This window comes from Paralichthys olivaceus, chromosome 15 (genome assembly GCF_024713975.1).
Source record: "Paralichthys olivaceus isolate ysfri-2021 chromosome 15, ASM2471397v2, whole genome shotgun sequence".
NCBI lineage: Eukaryota > Metazoa > Chordata > Actinopteri > Pleuronectiformes > Paralichthyidae > Paralichthys > Paralichthys olivaceus.
This window is the reverse complement of record NC_091107.1, coordinates 3,312,951-3,333,030: the sequence shown is the minus strand read 5'-3', so window position 1 is coordinate 3,333,030 and position 20,080 is coordinate 3,312,951. Positions and strand designations below refer to the sequence as shown.

General features: G+C 41.5%; 1 protein-coding gene across 6 annotated transcripts in view; it reads left to right on the top strand.

The window, feature by feature from the left end:
- Positions 1 to 1,093: 1,093 nt before the first annotated feature.
- Positions 1,094 to 20,080, top strand: part of cadm1a (cell adhesion molecule 1a) — a 309,896-nt gene continuing 290,909 nt past the window's right edge. For 4 of the 6 annotated variants that reach the window (XM_069509991.1, XM_069509993.1, XM_069509995.1 and 1 more), the window contains exon 1: positions 1,106 to 1,247. In XM_069509991.1, the coding sequence (XP_069366092.1) occupies positions 1,175 to 1,247 (73 nt within the window). In that variant the 5' untranslated portion in view covers positions 1,106 to 1,174. Of the gene's footprint in view, positions 1,248 to 20,080 lie in introns of all 6 variants that reach the window. The other 2 variants (XM_069509992.1, XM_069509994.1) reach the window with 1 other exon arrangement.

Genomic DNA, 20,080 nt, shown 5'->3' with positions numbered 1-20,080 from the left:
ATTAGAGATTTTGAGCAGCTGGAACCAGAATGTTTTCCTTCTGTGGAATCAACTCCCCCCCTGAAAATGAGGCACTGACTGTGAAAACAAACTAAAATGTATATTTGTCCAGTTGTTTCTACTCCCACTTCAGGCTCAACAATTGAAACAGATCAGGGGGCAGCACCACCTCCTACATATCTACGATATGCTAAGCAGACATAACAGATAACAAAGTAATACATTGTTTTGTGCGGATCGATAAATGAAGTTTTAAATATGAATTTGAGAATAAAATGAGTGTGACCGTAGCAAACTAGCAGCAACTAAGGTCCACACCTCCACAAGGGGGCTCACAGAGTAACTCGCTAAACTAGCCTGTGGGGGGGGGGCTCTGGGTTTATTTGTTATTAGAATTCAAGTAAATCAAGAAATATTTGAATTGTGGTTTAATTTAGAGAATCAACAAGGCAGGACACTACATCAATTCTGCTGCAGTGATCATAACATCGACATCAGCAAGTTTTTGTGTGTGTGTGTGTGTGTGTCCCCCCACTCACTCACGTTGAATCCTGCAGGGGATCCCCTGCTGTGTTCTCAAATTGGCCCCCTATGTACTTTCTTCGGCCGGGCCCCCTACCTGCAAAGTAAGGAGGCCGGGCCGCACGCTCTCACTAGGACATTTGCGCTCAAACACACAGGAGATCAGGAAGCTGCTTTCAGAGGTTGGGGGGCCATTGGCGCTCACAGAAATCCTATGTCTGGTCCGGCTTGTGTACAGCATGTTACAGGTGGCTCAATTAATTATTTTGTATTTTTTAAAATGGCCAAAAAAAAAAATATAGAAAAATTATATAATGGAAATGTGTTTTTGAAAGTGTTCGGTGACATTAAAGCATGAAAGGGTCGTTTCCACAGGGTCCAACCTCCTGCAGCACAAAACAAACACAACCCCCCCCCCCCCCAACTAAAACTGAGTTATTCTCCTTTTATATACAGTCTATGGTTATTCTCCCTAAAACCAGAGAGCTGGAATAAAAGACAGATATCAGGAGCAGGATGATTTTATATAAAAACTGTTGCTGAGATGAATATGGTAAGCTGCACCCTCCCTCTCTTGCATCTCATTAAGTGAGTCCCGTTGTAGCTGGAGGTGAAGCAGCCTCGCTCTGCCATACTGAAGCAGGTGTCCAACATGGCGAACGCTGGCAGCGGCTCTCTGGCGACTATTCTCTTTTTATTCCTCTTCCAAGCGGCTCCGCACAAAGGTAGGACTTTTCCTTTGTCGTGTGCGCGAGGATCACGCACTTTTCCCTCCCGCAGATTGCGTTGAACGCAGTCACGGGAGGACGAGGAGCGTGGTTTACATCGCTCTGTACCGGAAAAGCAGCGTACTGAGGGAACATTGCTCGAACCGTGCGCAGCGCAAACGTTCGGACGCGAGAAAGAAAAAAAAAAAAAGCCAAGTGTGCGTAAAGTTGGACAGAGAGACTGGAGATGCAGGTTTGCGCCATGTGGAGCTCACACACGGGGTGTTTGAGACCCGCTGCCCAGGAACACACGACTTTAGTCTGCGCACCATCCCCGCACAGCTGGCAACTCCGAGATGTTGTGTTGTGTCTTTTTGTCGTCCCCGTGGGAAACGTGGAGACAAACATCAGACCCGTGTGTGCCGGGGTTTGTTCGGTTTCTTCTCTGGCTCGGTTACTTTTGCAGCTCGGGTCCTTAAAACGGAGCCGACGCTGCTGTGAATCACGGAGAACAAACGATGCGTTAAAGTGCAGCGGCAGCGTGCGGGCTGAGGGAGCTCTGCAGCGAACTCTCTTTAGAAATACGGTGATTTTTGAGCGGATGCTACAGCGGCGGTTAACCGCACAAAGTAGAACGAAACTCAATGTTACATTATGACACTGTGCTATTGTAAGTATTCGGCGGTGGAATAGTTTAGGAAAAAACCTTAATTTCCCGTTTTATGTCAGTTTTTTCGGAATTGGTTCGCTACGGGTCAACCCGCGGAGACGATTAGAAACGCGGGCGAACCATTTATAAAAGTTAGAATATCAGCAATTCAAGTGCTGCTCAGTGGGTTTTAATACAAGCCGACGTTTAGAGCACAACGCGGTGATTCGCCTCGTGTTTTCTGGCTCCTTCCAACACACACGTACGTTTGCTGGCACACGATTTAAGCTTAAATTGCACGATTTTTTCAACGAGATCCGGGGATGTGATTCTCCCGTAAATGATCGTGACTGGATGTGCAGCAGCAGCATCGTGCAACATCTGAAAGCTTCGCTCGCTTGTAGTCGGGCCAGAGATGCAGCGGGTGCGACGCAAACTGCGACTGTACGCATGCATTTTGTTTTCACGCTTTTGCTTTGATTGATGTTGAGTTGGCGGGTTGCGGAACACACGCACACAGACACACACACACACACACACGCTCATTTACCGCACTGAGGCGGGATGGAGTGTAGCACCGCTCTATTTTGACATTTTTTCTGAAGTCACACTTTGCTTTGATCTTGCTTTTATGTGCAGATGTTGAGCGACGTGAGAACCGCGCGTTGCTTCCTGGGGTTGCTTGTCTTTTGCACACTGATACGATAAAGATGTAGAAATGGCCCCCATGAGCCCCCCCACCACCACCACACCACCACACCACACCACCCGTTCAAACACAATTATATAACCGGGTAGAAAGTATAGGTTTCTGCTGAGTTTCCCCACAGCTTCTTATAACAGTTTTCTCGAATGATTGCGAACTCAAAGTGATCCAGTGCAAAGCTGCTGCTCGCAGGGATGTAAACCGTTTTTATGCTGAGTTGGAGCCTCTAATTGTGAGAGTGACAGGGAGGCAGATGTCCACGTTTGTCACATTGTGGATTATCCACCAGGCTTAATCCATTACAACGTTTCATCCATTAAAATGGAGGCACAGCCATAATGTTTTTTTCCCTTCATGCAAGCCATTTAAACTGTCCTGTAAAGCTACAGCTAACTAAACAGGGCTCTGCTGTGCTGTGGACAGTGGGCAGTGTTGCTTTACCTTCATGGAAATGGCTCCACTGATTTCAAACAAAGCTCAGTGTGCCTGCACAAAGCATATCAATTATTTACCTGTAGCGCACAGTACATAGGTTCACATTGTGCTGGGCAGGCAATGTCTATTTGAAATGAATAGGACGTTGGTTGGTGCGATGGGGGGGTAGGAATTGCTGTGCAGTGAGGAGGGAAGAGAGGCAGTATTAATTAATTTCAGCCTAACTGTAAGTTCCATTTTGGCACACACACACACACAGCCCACCTCATACTGTCATCACATCACACAAGTGCTCCAAATTAAATGGATTTATGAGGAACCATTCACAGTTCAGTACATTTGACTGCTTCGCTCTTGTTTCAGAGGGCTCACTGTGGATATAGTGTACGTCCACAGAGATAACGTTCAGCCTTTGGATACGAGTCGACAAGGGAGGTTTTGTCAATCACTGGTTGCATATACATGAAGAATATCTAAATGATAAAGTGATAACTTACCATGCATGACTCTTATATTCATTTATATATATATATACATATATCCACATCGTGCATTCAGTTAAGAGGCAAGTGACTTTGGTGATTATTCCTTAATGGAAGATAAAGGTTTGTACTGGGGGAGACATTTTATTGTGGTCATTAGAGAAAACATAAGGTTATCAATATTAGAGCCCGACCGATATATATCTGTTTGCTGATACCTTTGACAGATATCAGAAACCATATCAGCGTTTGCCAATGCTTTATTTTTTACTTCACAGAATAAAAGATGCAGAAAATATGTGCATTTGATTTTTTTTTTCTTTATTCAAGTTCAATATATTTGGTTGTATTTGGGTTTTCTTTTCATTTCTAGCTATTTATTAAGAAATTTATGGTTTTATGGCCTCAAGGATTTTTTCCCCCTCCAATGATTCAATAACAACATCTTGAGACTCATTTTTTTAGTTTTAGTTTCTTTTAGTTTTAAAAAAATAATACTTTAGACTTGTATGTTTTCTATAGGAATGTGTATTATGATGACGGTAATAATAAATTGAAATGTATATATGGAGTGCAGGTCTGCAGTTTGATCCTTATAGTGCACAGATGCACTTCTATCGGAATTGGAAATGTTTCACTGGTATCAGGTCCTACAGATCCATATCAGTCGGGCTCTCACCATTTATACACAAAGAAATGTGTTTAGATTCTCTTCCTATATTTAGTAGCTTGATATTATAGTGATATAATTATCAAAGGTATTTCTTTGTAGGAAGAAATTTGAATCCACCCCTGACAGTGATAATCATGCTGCCCTTTAGGGATAAAAAATGCCACGCAGGCCCTTTCTTGTATGCTGTTGTAATGTATGCGTGGAGGTATATTATTTAAATGTGTCATTAAGCCATTTTTATTCACCTTCTTTCAGGTTTTTTAATAGAAATATTTTGCAAGTCCAATGGTAATGCAGAATTTACACTTAGAAGACCAGAGGCGGTACAGCTGTTATTAGAGAGTGCTAACGCAGCACGCTCTGACCACAAGCGAGCTGAGACTTGAAAACTTGGTTGGGCAATGTACCAGGTGAAGTGAGGAGCGTCTGCTTTCATATTTCTGGCGTTATGTAACGATGCGATAATGCAGGTGAGAGCAGAGACTGTGTGTGACTGCAGGAAGAAAATGTATAAATGCCATGTTAACATGACAAGTGCATAAATATAAGTATGGTTAAGGTATTGGCTGTTTATTTCCCCGGTTAACGTGCTTCCTCTGTGTTTGATCTCGGATGCTGGTTTATGTTTTCTATCAATGTTTGATGCTGCAGTGGATAAAAGCTTGTTATGTCTTTTGCACAGATTTCATCTTTGCCAGAGAATCCAGCATATTTCCCAGTGAAGGGCAGTCAGATTTCTTTCTTTTTTTTTTTTTTGCTTGTTTTTTTGCATGCAAATAACAGCCACGCTTTCTTCACAAGATAGACAGGAGTAAGTAGATCCCATTGGAACCTATTACTCTGTGGTGGTACAACAAGTGTTAATCCATCTATTTTCTCGCGGCATCGTCGTCACACCTTTATAGCCCGGCATGCAGCCTGCTGCATATCTTATCAAAGGATTATTTACTTTTCATCATGAGGTATAAAGCCCAAGTTAATGCACAGCTGAAAACATCTATTTTCTGCAGGTTGGCGGTTGCTGTCCTGAGTTAAAGCTGATTGTTACTTAAAGCTGAAGGCTCAGTGAACTGACATCTTGACGGCCTTGATGTGATGATTGGATGAACGATTATTCGGATACTATTTGATGTCACAACGAGAAAAGTAATTCAATGAAAAATCTATGCTAGTGTTCCTGAATGTGATTTTTTTTCTGTTCTTTTAAGCCATCAAAAGAACGGCAGTAGTTTCTATTTAATTGCCTTAAATACATAATCGCTCCCTTCCGCTATCTATCGCTTGCCCCGTTTTAAAGCCTGATGTGGTCACATGGTCTTTAAGGCAAGAGATGAGAATGCAAAGCCTGATTTTGAAATGGAAGCATAAGTTTTACTCATCAGTCGTGGATCAAGTGTTGCGAGCAAAGTCATTAGGTTTCCAGATGCATGGGGACGTTTGTGTGTTTAAGGTCATCAAACTGTCTCCTCTTGTTAATAAGTTACAAAAATGATTTGAGTATTGGTCACAACATCTCAGAACTGTAGTTGAGACTAACAGACCAGCATGGTGCTCACTCAGAAGAAGGAGCTGAGACCTTTGGTGTCATGAACAACTTCACTTCTTTTGATTCTGAATCAAAGTGATGCTGGGTGACGTGGAGTGCAGTAGTCCACAAATACTTGGCCCAGTTGTTTGGGAAAGAATGTATTTAAAAACTATGAAAAATATTCCAATCCAACAGTTTTATTACAGTTTCACAACTTTTTAAATAGTGGATAAAATGCAGGTTTTTTAAAATGTCATACCTGTTGTATAATCAATAAACATTTCAGTCATTTTTTCTGTGTGAAACCCTGAAGCTGAAAAGATTATAATTAAGGCTGGAACTAATGTTTAATTTATTTCACAAAATTCATCTGAAAAATAATGAAAATTAAAATCCTCTGAGAGCCCAAAGCAACATTGTCACGTTGCTTGTTTTCTTTGGACCAACAGTCCAAAACCAAATATATTCAGCTAACCTTGAAATACAAATCCTTCCACTCGTGTACAGATTCAGATCTGGTCTGGTACTTCATTAAGTAGACATGCCAGGAGTACTTATTAATAGCGTACTAAATTAGTCATTCATGCTTCTCTTGGAAGTATAATATGAAATGAAACTATTAAATGTTGAGTGTATTTGTCCATTACTTTATTTTAATAGTGTTAAGTGTTAAAGCTTTAGTACCATTGTCCAATATCCACTCCTGAGTGTTCAGGGATGACTGCAGCATTAACTGTGTTGTCTGGATAGTGCACGCTTGTGACTGCAGTATACGAAGCAGTCCCACTGTTTAATGATTTAAAAAATTCAGCTCTCTGTCTGTCTGTGAAAAGATTTTTGAACTTGCAATTATAACCTTGCAGTTTCAAGCTGTGTCATTTGAGATCAAAATAAAATCTGAGTTTGATGATAGGCGAGGAGTCATGACTCAGCACAACCTATCTGGGTGAGTAGGCTTGTTTTTATTGGCCTACAGAAATGTGGCTAATGATGTTCGCTGAAGTGAACTAGTGCGGATTCAAGTCATAGACTCACAAAAAGTGATGCATTTAAAAATGTATTTGTGTGGACGTAGCCTCAGGTGCTGGTACCAACAAACATTAATTAGCCCTAAATTAAACTCCATCATCTGCAAATAAAATCACTGCAATTTGCTCAGCAAACAGTCCTGTTGAATAAAAGTTTACTCAAAGCATGTCTACATATCTTTTGCATAAAAAATATGAATTATTTTGTTCTTACCTTGCACAGTCTGGTTGTTAGAGAGCTTTATTAATGCTGATAGCGCAGCAGTTTTTAATTGGGAGTCGTTCTGCCCTATAGTTGTTATGTTGTTGTTGTTATTTGACTTGTATAGTTTTAAATTATTCGTTTTATTGATATATTGCTGTTTTTGCTAGAACTGGCGTAAAAACCTTGATTATCGGCAGGTTCAGATACGCGAGAACGTGAGTCAGACTTTGTTGACTCCCTGTAAAAACGTGGTTTTGGCTCTGAGACAAGCTGGTAGGAGTCCTGGTGATGGAGAACAGGTGTGGAAATGGACTTGTTCTGCGTCTGTACCCCCCAGCAGGTTTCCCCAGCTGTAACGAAGAACAATGGTTATAATCCTGAAGGGAGTGGACCCCGAGTGGCCGCCCCTCCCTCCCCTCCTCCTGTTGCCCGCCCCGGTCTATAGTGGGTCCGCTGGCAAGCCAACAGATGACTGGGCTGTGTCGCATCTGTCCCTCTGTGCACTTAGTGTACTTAGTGTAATCAAAGGGAAAAAAAGGTTTATGGCCTACGTGCTAGTGATCCGTCGACTGATGGGATGTCAAGTAAGCGTGCTCCGATTCCAAATCTCCAGGGAGGTTGGGTGGTGGGGGGGGGGGGTGGGAGGCAGAACAGCAGCAATCTGCCGCTCTGAAAGGAGTCCCACTGGCCTGCGTATCGAAATTGGACCAAGCTGTGCTATTAAACAAGTGAAATGAGTCGAATTCAACTGACGTTTGAATATTTATGATTGAATTTGCATAATGGTGACGTACAAAAGGCCACTGAGGTGAATGCTTGTAGGGGTGTTGTCTGCCGGGTCCTCGGACTTCTCTGAACTCAAACCAAATGCTGATGAGTTAAAGAAATCAGTGGAAAATAGAGAGAGAGTGAGTCTTCAGTCATCAAGCATCAGACGACTGTGATGCATTACATCAGGGATTAATGTCATGAGCGGCTAATTTCAAATTAAAGGTGCAAACTGCCAATATCACAGATAAATATGTGTTTACGCTCAGGTTGTGAAAACGGTTGTTGACCCACGATCGCTTTTCTTTACTTGAGCTTGAAGACGACAGATGTATGGATTTTTAGGGAGCTGATGCCGATTGAGATATTAGGGAGTAAAACATTTTCAGTGCTGATGTATGTGCTGATATATACATCAGAAAACAATTGCAATGATTACGAGGATGTTTTTATCAAACCCGTATGACAAAGAAATGTAATGGAGGTTTTATATTTTAAAGTTTAATCATAGAATTTAATGAACAGACATAATTTTACATGTAAAATGCAAATACATATCTTTTATTTATCCTGTAGAATAAAAGGTTTATATTTTTCTCATTATATACATTTGGCTTTTAAGAGGAATTATGTGCAGGAGACTGTTGCTCAGCCTCCTGTTCTGGTGATAACTATTTATAGATCATTAATGAGTAAATGTTTTTAAGCCACAGGTAATTTCAAGCAAATGAGAACAAAATCTAATTCTGGTCAAATTGGTGCTAAAAGGAAAAAAGCACTTAAACACATCGTCTCTCTGACATTTCCCCACTCGTCACATTCAGAGGACAAATCACACCGGTCGTTCCTCACATCCCGACACAGAGCAGCTAACGTTGTACTTCAGTGTTACTGTAGACCAGCACTCTGTTTGTTGTGTGGCGCCAGACATTATTTGGAAACTCTTGGCTCCAATTCAATTTCATGTCGAAACCCCAAAGTGCTGCCTGATCTAACTTTTAAAAACTTTAATAGATTGGGGGGGGGGGTTGGGATTGGTATTTCACCAGCAGGCTGCCACCTGAAAACACAAAGTTGCCGCATCTACAGTAAAAAAAAATCCACTTTAAAGTGAAGGTGTTGTTTCTCTCTTGTGGAGAAACGATGACACAAAATTCTGTCCCTTTGACGTGGAGCACAAGAAGGAGACCTGGCAACATGAGAGCGCAGCCTAAGGCAAGAGGATCAGTCCCGAGTGTCTGACACATGGAGGATATCCTGACCAAACACCGACAACTGGGATAAAACAAACAGAATCACACACCGATATGATGACATAAATAAATATAGACACAAATGTAAAGTGGTTGCAGCGTTAATGCTTGAAACCATTAAAGAAAAAATAGAAATAAGTCCAGTCCAGTCTATAACTACGTTTATTTTCTCGGAGAATTGAACCCCTGTGGATTTTTCCGACATTTGTAGAGCCGCTGGCTGAATACATGCTTGTTTAAATAGTTGTGTGTTCGTTAGTTAAAAAACTACTACTGGACTTTATTCACGTCAAGAGTAGAAAGAATGAGTTGATTGTTTTTAGCAGATTTATAGTTTTTGGTCCGTTCATTACACATTAATGAGACTAATCCGTATAATATGCCTTTAATTTGAAAAACCTTGCAGGAAATGGTTATTAATGCGTCACATTTGTCGTCAACATTACGAGATTTACATTGGATAATAACTGTCTTCAGTTTCAGGGTATCGTGGTGCTATTATTATTATTACTTTGGTTTGTTGTCTGTTATTTTGAATGTTAGCAGTAGTGGAGAAAGTATTCACATCCTCTTCTCAAGTAAAAGTACTAATGCCATATTAGTCAAAGTACTCTCTTGTATACTAAACGTTCCTTCTGCTTGACAATGTTAAGTTGGTGAACATTCATTCATTCATGTTAAAGCACATTTTATTGATGTAGGTGGAGCCTTCTTGTGTTTGAATTTTAGATATGAGCTCTTTTCTGCAGATTATCTCCTGAAGTTGTGTCTGAATAGTCAAAGTTGCTGCCAATTTACCGTCGGTGTGTGACAGTTCAGCCAGACTCATCCTGTCTGTGCATCTAACACTCACACACTCACACACTCACACATCAACACATCAACACATCAACACCCCTGCTATGAGAAAGTTTGTGTATTTCTTCGAGGGGTCAGATCAGGGTCAGTGTGTGTCTGAGGTGATTGAAAGTTCAGGCGTCAGAGATGCTGCTGGGTTCCGTGATGTGTAAAATTCTATTGATTTTAAATTGTGTAGTTGGTGTGGAAATGTTCAAGTGTTTTGGTTACGGATTAAAAACTGAACCGGTCTCCTTCTTTGGGCTGCGGAGGGATCGGCCATCGCGTTGGAAGCGTTCCCTTGTTTCGGAGGGAGGGAGGTTTTCAGTTTTGTGTGTCTCTGACGTATTCGGTGCAATGATGCCGAGTCTGCATTTGGGTTTTTCCAATATCTGTTATGAGCAAGTGTTGATATCCATTTAATTTCAAAGCAAACCGGGAAACGTTAGATCATTATATATTAGTATCTATGTTATGCCTTCAATACTGTTTAATTTAGTGATCATGATTTCATTAGTCGATTTCCTGTATGTGTAGTTATCAGACAGAAGTGAAATTAGGATAACGTGTAATTTATCTAACTGTATAATGTATCTGTGGATAATGTCATTTATACATCGACATCTCAGCCATATTAATAATATACCTCTAAAAGTGTGGAAACGCTGGAAGCCCTAATAAATGCGCAGGGTTTAATCATCTAATCTGAAGTCCCGAGTGAACCATTGTCATTCACAGCAAGAAAATGTTTTCCATTCCGCTTTTTGAATTTACAAAGGACAACAAGTGGCCTTTGATTGCTCCTTTCCTCCCAGTTTGAGGCCTTTATCATCTCGCTCCGCTGTAGAGTCACAGGGAGGCATCGCTCGCTGTAATTGGGCCCATTTTGCCCGCATTCATAGATACAATGCTGAGTTCAACAATGAATGAATAAGGAATCAATGCATATCATTTGTGCTTTCAACCAAATAAACAATACAGCTGGTGTTCCGTTGTAATCATCGGAGGGGAAATGAATGCCCCTCTGAATACAATACAGGTATGCATCAGCAATTGCAGCACAGTCGGCTTGAGTGATCCGGGTTCTCCCATCTTTCATTTTACATAACACTCCAGCTTGTATTACATTTGCTCCTGATGAGACCCGTCAGGCTGTTGCCGTGGAACCGGATCACGTCTCCCCACTGTGCTCACTTCTCGTCCTTTGTCTCATCCATTGTAACTTTGTCTTGACTGATATTTTCTGCAGTGATGCCAGACAACCGCTCCACAATGATGCACCAGCTCATTTTCTCCGTGTCCTAGTTGGATGTAGCGGAGGAGAATCTTACCTGCTCGAGAACAATGGGGCCCTTGTGCAGAAATCCTAGATTGCAGGGCTGCGAAGTTCCACTTAGTTTCATTCAGTGTCACCATCGGGTTCTCTTCTGTATGAAAAGGAAACTAATTAGCAAACAATACCCTCCAGAGTTAATGTCCCTGTATTATTCTGCAGCGCAAAAATCAGATACGTTTCTTCGGCTTATATATAGCCTACTATGAATACATATATTGGTTTTGGTAAAAATCCATATTGCTTTGTCTCTAGTTTCTGAATCACTGAAGAGTAATTTATTGTTTTTATTTGTATTTTCTTTATTTATATTCGAGTTAACCGTCTAATTTCCACCCGCGGTTAACCAGCCACGACTATTGCACAATGCAATGTGACGTCGAGTGATAGTTCTCTTTGTGACTCACAGTTCTGTTGTGTGTGCTCTTGCATAGACAGTAAGATGTCACTTTCACAGTATGCTTCATATGATAAAAAGTATTATTTGTGTTACAGCACACTGTTTTTAAATGTACCACAGTAAAAACCCTAAGCTGTCAGTACATACACTGCACTGTGTGTTCATATTGCTGTAACTTATCAAAACACGTACGTGGTGCCAGGATGGTGGGTGTAACAATGGGTTCCCATCCAAAGTTAAGGATAACACCGGTAATTTTTCAGCCTCTGCTGTCGACTGAGACAAATTAAGATGTTTATTGCGAACTCAGGGTTTTCCTCTCTCACAAAGCACCTGTGGTTCGACGCTAGTGCTGCTCTCTGCTGCAGGCCGAGGCTCTCGGCAGTTTGGCCTTCCATTTTGGCTGCGAATGAGGAGCGTTGTGTTTCACCAGGATTTCACTGTAAATCACAACTTGACCTTCTCTGCTACAACAGAGACGTCATCTTATACAAACCACACGTGGCTTTTTAACAGAAGGAACCAGACTTAATGGAAAATATGTCGCGAAAACACATTTTAGAAAAAGCAGGTAACTAGAATGGTGAGCAGAGGGCGCATACCTCCACCAAGGCTAGTATCCCATCTCGCCACGTTAGAGGAAGTGAAAAGAATTCCTGGATCTGCTTTATTTTTTCCTTTCCACAAAATCTTATGGAAAGGGATCATTCAACATCACACATATTTAAATCAACTATATTCATTTCACACTCATAGATATCGATTCATTTTCAAAAAGAATGTTTGAATCTAGTGCCAAAGTTAATTGGGTTTGTTCCTCATCCTTCAATCCTGCCGACAATCAAACCGACCACCTGACCGACAGGCAGGTGGGTAGTGACAACACAACCTCATAAATCATAACTTAACGATGATTCTCATGTAAAATACACTTTAAATGGGTGTCAGTTTGGTTTTGTTTATTTTCCTGGAACAAAATGAATCAGGCTCTGGAAATAACAGTTTCAGCAAGTAGGACAAACCAACCCCCTTCTCTTCATCAGCCTCACATCTGACGGACTTCTAATCCAGTTCACTGCGCGTGTCCCCGTGTGCTTTTGCTAAAAGAGGACACGCAGCGTCGTTCAGAGATTATAAATACTTTAATAAATCACTTAAAATGAATAGAAAGGTCCCAGAATCGTACAATTGAAAGCTGCAGATTTAGTTTTTTTCCCCCTTTCTTTCGCCCACAGAAAAAAAAGCTTCCTTTGTGTTGTGTTTCGGTTTCACATTGTAACCATGAAAAAGCCACGCTCCTCTGTAGACCCACCCTCCAGCACTCACATCCAACAAGCACTCAGGGAGAAATCACATCCTGCGGGAGGCACAGATACCAATTTGTCCACGGAGCGAAAGCAAAGTGCCTGCTCACCACTTGTCCGCACAACTTTACATTACGAACACTCGGAACCCAGGCCTTTTTTGACAGGTCATGGCTTTTTCCTGTTTGACCTCAAGACAAGCTGCTTCGCTGAAACAGTCGTCCGTCCATTACAAGCTCCTTAAGAGGGTGACTGTGTGTGTGTGTGTGTGTGTGTGTGGGCAGTTTTGATTTCTCCATGGGTTTTTCCTGAGCCCGGCTCTTAATAAGTAATGTTTCCTGATTATCCGCTAACTAAATCCAGTGCAGCCAAGAAGCCGCTGTGTGTGTGTGTGTGTGTGTGGGGGGGGTGGGGGGGGGTGTGACAGACTTTCTGTGAGATGTGACATCACTAACTGAAGTAGGCGGAGACACAGCGTCGACAGCTGACGTTGCCACTGACAAAAATCATGAAACGATAATGAAGTGAAGGTGACACCCTTGATGACACGTGGTGTGTTTACGTGTGATGGCTTTAAAACAACACGAGGCTTCACCTGCTCTAAAATACGACTCTCAAGCAGCGGATCCAAATTTAAACAAGCTGAAAGTGTCAGTTGGAACATCAATAAGCGGCTCTGTATTTGAGGGTTTACTGAAAGTTGTTTGAAAGCACCATGGGCAGGGTGTGTGTCTCTGACTGAAAATAGAAATGAAAAGAAATGTTTGAACCTGGCCGCTTTGCCAAAGCAGTTCCTGCAGCTTTGAAGTGTGTAGTATTTGTTGGGCCTCACTTGGCTGTCAGATTAATACCTTCTTGACTGAAAATGAAAATGGGTGAAGGAGCAGTTAATCCGCATAAGAATATATATTTTTCGAGGATGAGAAGCTGCTAGTCTAGCAAACTGTCTGTGTATTGATTGGTTGTCTGGCATTTCAAAGTTGACCTGACACGCCAGCATCATCTGCTCCTCTCCATATTGCTGATTGGAGAGTCTCGGTTTATTTTGTCTTTGAGTTGCCAGTTACGATGATATTATATCTACAGCAGCAGTATAAAGTTTGGAAGAAGCCTCCTGACCTTTTGAAAGTGTTTACCTGAGGTGACGTGGTTGAAACCCGTCCATAATTGATCAGTAACGGAATTGTTTTCAGCTCAGAACTTTTTCCCCCCAAGAAACTAAGTAGGAACACAAGTATTAATAATATAATTCTGAATTATTTAATACTGGTTGATATTCAAATGTTGATTAATCAATGAAATAAAAAAAATAGCTATAGACTTGTTATTGGTGACAGTGGTCCAAGCTGTTGGTGTTGTGAATCTGCATTTTTTTTTTTTTAAATCTACTGCAGCCAAATTATATTTCGCTTAAAAAATGGTATTTACACCTTTATAAAAACCGGAGTCCGTTTTTAGCCACAGTGGATTCCACTGGGTCTTCTGGACCATTTGACCACTTTTGGGAGGGGAGCGGACGGCGTTCGTGGATTATTCATCAACCTTTCTGCTGAAGGAAGATGCTGCTCGGGCAGGATTTTGTTATGCTTATGTAATGTCATAGTTTGCTGTAATCTTGGCCTATTTTTAGCCCCACATGCGAGTGAAAGGCTCGCAGCGTGGAGCCCTCTAGCTACACTTATGTGCAGAGCCTCAGAAGTAAAGATATTATTAAAACAGCCCAAGTGACATAAGCCAACACAACTTACAACGCTTTGCAGTTATCAAACACATAAATCCATTCATCCATTGACACATGAAGGGGAAAGGAATTGTGTTAAAATGTGTGGTGTTGCATTAAATTGTACAAATGGCACAATTTCACGCTGCAACATAAACACACACAAAAAGGTGACAGTGAAAAATAAAGGATCCCGCTGACTTCCTCACCCTTCTCCTGTTCCCACTGACGAGCACCTCCGGGCTTTACTCGACAAATTCCATTCATCTTTTAAACTCATTTTCTTTATATGCCCAAAAATGACAAATTTTGCGAGCTTCATTCACATAAGGCTACTTCGTCGGATCTGTCAACAGGTTTAACCACGAAGGAAATATTGTCCGTTTACACGACTTCACTCGTCGAAGATCGTCAAATAAAAACCTGCGACAAAGGCTTCGCTCACCACCGCCCCCGCAGCGTGTTCCCGTCACTGTGATTCCGACTGTCAACTCTAACCCATTGAACAATGCAAGTGGAGGATGGTGGTTTTCTCCACATACATTATATTCCCTCCCACAGCAGAATGATTGGTCTATAATTGAAGCTTAGAGAACTCCATTAGTGCGTCTGTAAAGCCATATAACACTATTAAGACCCCTCAGAGGTCATGTTTGTCGCACAGTAAATCAGAGCCAGGCTTCTCTAAAGTTTACACTGCGAAGTCTTCAGGGGACTAAAGTCAAAGATCTTTTATTGATTGTAACGAAGACTCTGCTCATTTTGCATTAATTCTCGGTCTGATTGGTTAAATGCCAATTCCAGAAACCCCAACACAATTTGTACTCATGCTACAGCTCGGCAGCTGCTTTATCTGTGAACTTAAAACATTCTGAGAAGTGAGGCAAAGAAAATGAGCAAAAAAACAAAAAATGTATAAATATCCTTCGTCTCCTTTTTTTTCTTTGGGGCTCAGAAAACACAGAAATCTTTTCTCTCCTCCTCGGTGTTACTGCCTCGTTTTCTCCTTCTCCCCCTTCAGTTATCGTAACATTGCACCTATAAATAAGTTTCATTGCCCATCCTCCCCTTACACAGTACGCAGCCTACAAATCATACTCTGAGTGCAACGCCGCAGCTCCTCTTCCTCACTCTTTGGCATGGGTGCAGCCTGGTTAGATGGTTGCCAGCTGTTGGGGTCAAAATTCATTCAGCAGCATCGGACCACTGCTACAAATCAGCTTGAATTAAGTGGTTCACTGAGTATTGTTTGTTTTGTGGAGAGGAGCAAATGTGTGTGTGTGTGTGTGTGTGTGTGTGTGTGTGTGTTTATGTAAATATATAAAACATGCACAAATATAGGTTTTCAATTATTATTCCTTATATCCTCAAAATTAAATGTAACGCAAATAGAAGAGCTTTAAATATTCTGTTGTCACGCAGTAGTGTTCAAAAAAGAAAAAAGAAAAGCAGCATGGTGTGAAAGAGCACATCAGACAGTAAAAATCAATTCATAGCGTCCTCTGTCACCCACAGATGGTGCCACTTCAATCTCCTTTCCATTTTGTCACGCTAATGTGCTGAAAGATGACAAGGGAGGGTCATTTCAGAGCAAAAATAGCAAAGGCTGAGTGTGGCGGCCATGTCAGTCTGCCTTCTATTTTGTCACACTAATGTTTCGAGAAATGACAACTGTGGTCCATTTCTGCGGCGAAATGGCAAAGGTAGTCGCCTGTGACTGGCGGTCGAACGCTGCAGAATATCCGAGGAGGGCCGGAGCTGTGACCTATTCAGGATGTTTCCTCGCTTTTTGACGAGAACATGCTCGGAGATATTCCAGCCAACGCTCAGATCTGAGAGCCGAGTTGTGACAAAGAGCCGCGCAGAAAAGACTAAATATCACATTTTACTCTGCACCGTTTCTTAAATTGTAATATTTTCTGTTGTGATTTTATTGGAATAACGTGGAAAACATATTTTTTTGTGTAACAGACTTCACTCAATAGGCTGCAGAGGCTCAGGTATTTCAGAAATCCAGACTAATGACTGAGGATTAATACTTTATATGATAGACGTTGTGGGACGAAGTGATTATACTCACAGGTTTTCATATTTGCAGCTTATAATGATTTTTCTTTTGTTTCCCTCAGGAAATTAATCACTGACAGTCGATATATAAAATTCTCGAGTTTGGTATTTTTGGTTGTTTTTAGAAAATTAAACATTAAACACGTTGAAATGTTTTCTTAAGCTTTTTATTTAGTAAAGAATAAATAAGTCAATGTAAATAACCCTGACCCCATTAGTTTAAGTGTATTTGTTCATTTTTAAGTAAAGAAGCTGTAAAAAAAAGTTTATTTCCTGACACAAGTTTTCAAAAGTTGTATATCCTTCTAAAACAGTGTCCTGGTAACGACATGCTATACTTGTCTGTACATCGTTACATGCATTAAAAGTCTCATATGATGAATGCATCTGTACTGTGAGGTCATGAGAGGACAGCTCCACACTGCAGGCCTCCCCTGAACCTTTGTGTAATTAAAGTTTCTGCATGTACGGCTGTTCAGTCGGCTCCCTCCCTCCCTCCGTCGGAAACAAGAGGATTATGGAGCACCCAGTCTCTGAGAATAATCAGTCTGGCCTGTGGAGAGGCAGCCTGGAAATTTTCCCCCACTGCCATCAGTGTAACGTCACCATGTTCCTGCATGGAATAAATAAAGCATCAGTTAGCCGCTGCTCTCCGTGCTGTTGTGAATACCGCTGTGTGCATGTGTCTGCGTAACCTGCAGCCCCTGGTGACTGGAAGCTAGTGGTAGTAGCTTAAAAAAAAACCACTACTGCACAGACTCCAAATGCCGTTATCGGTGCCAAATGACAGCGTTCGTGTCCGGGATATTTTAGCTTCATCTCTGAAGTGGAGACATTTTTACCAGGACAGATAAATTCAAATTTATTAAAACGTGTGTGCTTAATCACCTTTTCAGAATAAAATAGTGAATCAAAGCGTATACCTGAGCTAGTTTCTTCCCTCACTCCCTGTGTTTTTATTTTGAAATTCCACACTGAACAACTGGGATGCTCTCTGATCGGTACAGAGACATCAGCCCTGTGTCGTCTGACCTCTCCACAAACAGCTGCAAAACCTCTCGACCTCATCTGAACTGCTGATATTAATGCAACGAGTCCATGCAGAAAATCCGTTGTGTGGGAACAGCCAAACATTCAGTACGAGGTCCCGCTGCTTCCATATTTAGATGCTTTGAACAGCTTTGGATAACATATCCTGCTTTGTGCATGACTAGGATTAGGCCGGCTTCTCTACTCCCCAGGTTGAAAATTATCTATTACTAACAGGCTCCCTACTGTTGTGAACTGATGGACTATTTTGAGGTCTGGAGTGTGTCATTGCAATAATGCAGCATATCAGTTAAAATGTAAAATTGTTCGTCAAATACAGCAGGGAACAAAAGTCTGTATTCACATCTTATTGGTTCATATTTACCAACCAGACTGCATCCGTCATTTCAGCAGCACGGGCGTCATCATTATCCTGGAACAGCTTCCATACTTCTGTAGAGACACAACATTTTGAACCTGGCTGCAAGATCCGCTCCCATTCAGCCGCAAGACACGGCCGAGCTCGCTGTCAGAGTTCCAGCTCATCCCACTGGTTCTGGATTGGGCTGAGGAAGACCATTGTCTGAAATGCCATTGTATTCTGCAGCAGTGATTGAAGGTTTCCGTTCCCTGGAGTTTAAGTGACGACCACAAACTAATAAACAGAAGTGACACAAAAGCAGGGATGAGCCGGTTACTGGTTTTATGGGAAACTGCAGTGAAATGAATGATGGTTATTATCAACGTAATTAAAAGCATTGACCAAAGTTACCACGGTCTTTCAGATGAAGTGAGAGCGAGGTTCATGGGTTTGTCTTTCATTCCTGAAAAGAAAAGATGGTGCAGACCTGGTGCAGGAAATGTTTTTACTTTCTCTGTCGAGCTCTTGTTTGGTTTTATTGTAATTGACTCATATTCAATTTAAGGACTCATTTGTATTTATATCACTTTTGTCTGGGTCCCTGTAGAAACAGAGGATGGATGTGTGAAATCTCCGATGTTCTTATAATAATTCAGATTTCAGTGTGTGTATCGGTATTTAAAATAACCTCGGTCACTTTAATGGTTATAATTGTGATATGATATTTTCTCTTTAGGGTGAAGTCTTCAGATGAGTTCATGTGTTTAGAAGCGATCTGGTTTTGCTGCGTTGACAAAAACACACCAAATGTTTTCTGAAGTATTTTTGTGAAGTTTTAGTTATTTTAAGAAAACTGTTCCGACCTTTAACTGGGGACTTGATTCCAACCCGTGTTGAATGAATGCAGGTGTATTGAGCTATTCAGCTTCAACACGTTATTTCTTGTTGTTTATTATTCCCCTTCCAGGAACCTCGCTCGAGCCATAAGAACAAATTAAGAGACGGAAATAAACCCTGCAGATTTTCAATAAAACATTGCAGGCACGTAGTCAGATTATGAATGCACTAATAAACAGTGGGCGGAGACCTGGTGGTGACCTAAACAAAGCTGACCTTCTCTCCCAGTCACATACGATTTCTCTCACTTCCCCAAGCAGCCAGCTGAACCTTCTGGTTCCATCCCTGCACTTAGCCATCATCAAATATTCATCATCTCCAAGACACTGTGGCTGCGTTCACACTGCGGTAAACTTATCTCATGTGACAGAATTACAGCTTGAACTGTGACACTTAGCACCAGCTAACTTACACCTTTTCCCCCTCAACCCAAATGGAACAATATGTACACATTCATTAGCATCATGTTGCTGCCGGTGCTCTCGCTCGTTACGACTTGTGAGCCTATTAAAAGACGTTGACCAAACTGTGTAATTCGATAGAAGGAAGTGTTCGAGATCAGAAAATAGGAGGCAGCAATAATCTCAATAATACTGATAATAAAACGTATCTCTCAGTATTTGGTCTATTAGGTTAAATCTGCATCTTCGGGATGGTCATCTTCCCCCGGTCATACATGCTGCCTACTCCATGTTAGTGGATGGGGCATGGACCAAACCAAAAATTCAGTACACATATTATTTTTTAGGTCTGTCTGATCACTGATGTTTGTCTAAGTGTTTTTATTTGATGCTGAAAACGGGATGAAGATTCATGATTGACGGCCGAGACTGAATCATATGGTCCCTATTTTGCAGACTTCAAATTGTTTCGCTGGTATCTGAGATATTTTCGCTTCATTTTTGTGCAACAGGAGGAAGTGTAGCCGCCGTCGTCCACCTTTAAACACGGTGTATGTGATGGAACAATCTCTGTGTGTGCGAAACTCTTTGATGGTAACTCCAAGGACCCCCTACTCCTGAAACCCCCGACTGTGGGAGGCTGTGTATTTGATATCGAACACGTTACAGAAGAATAGATTTCTCTGACATAGTTGTATTTTTGTGCTGTGCACCGGGCCTCAGCTGAGCCAGGATACAGTGTCTCCAAAGAGCAGGCGGAGCACCACACTGTTTC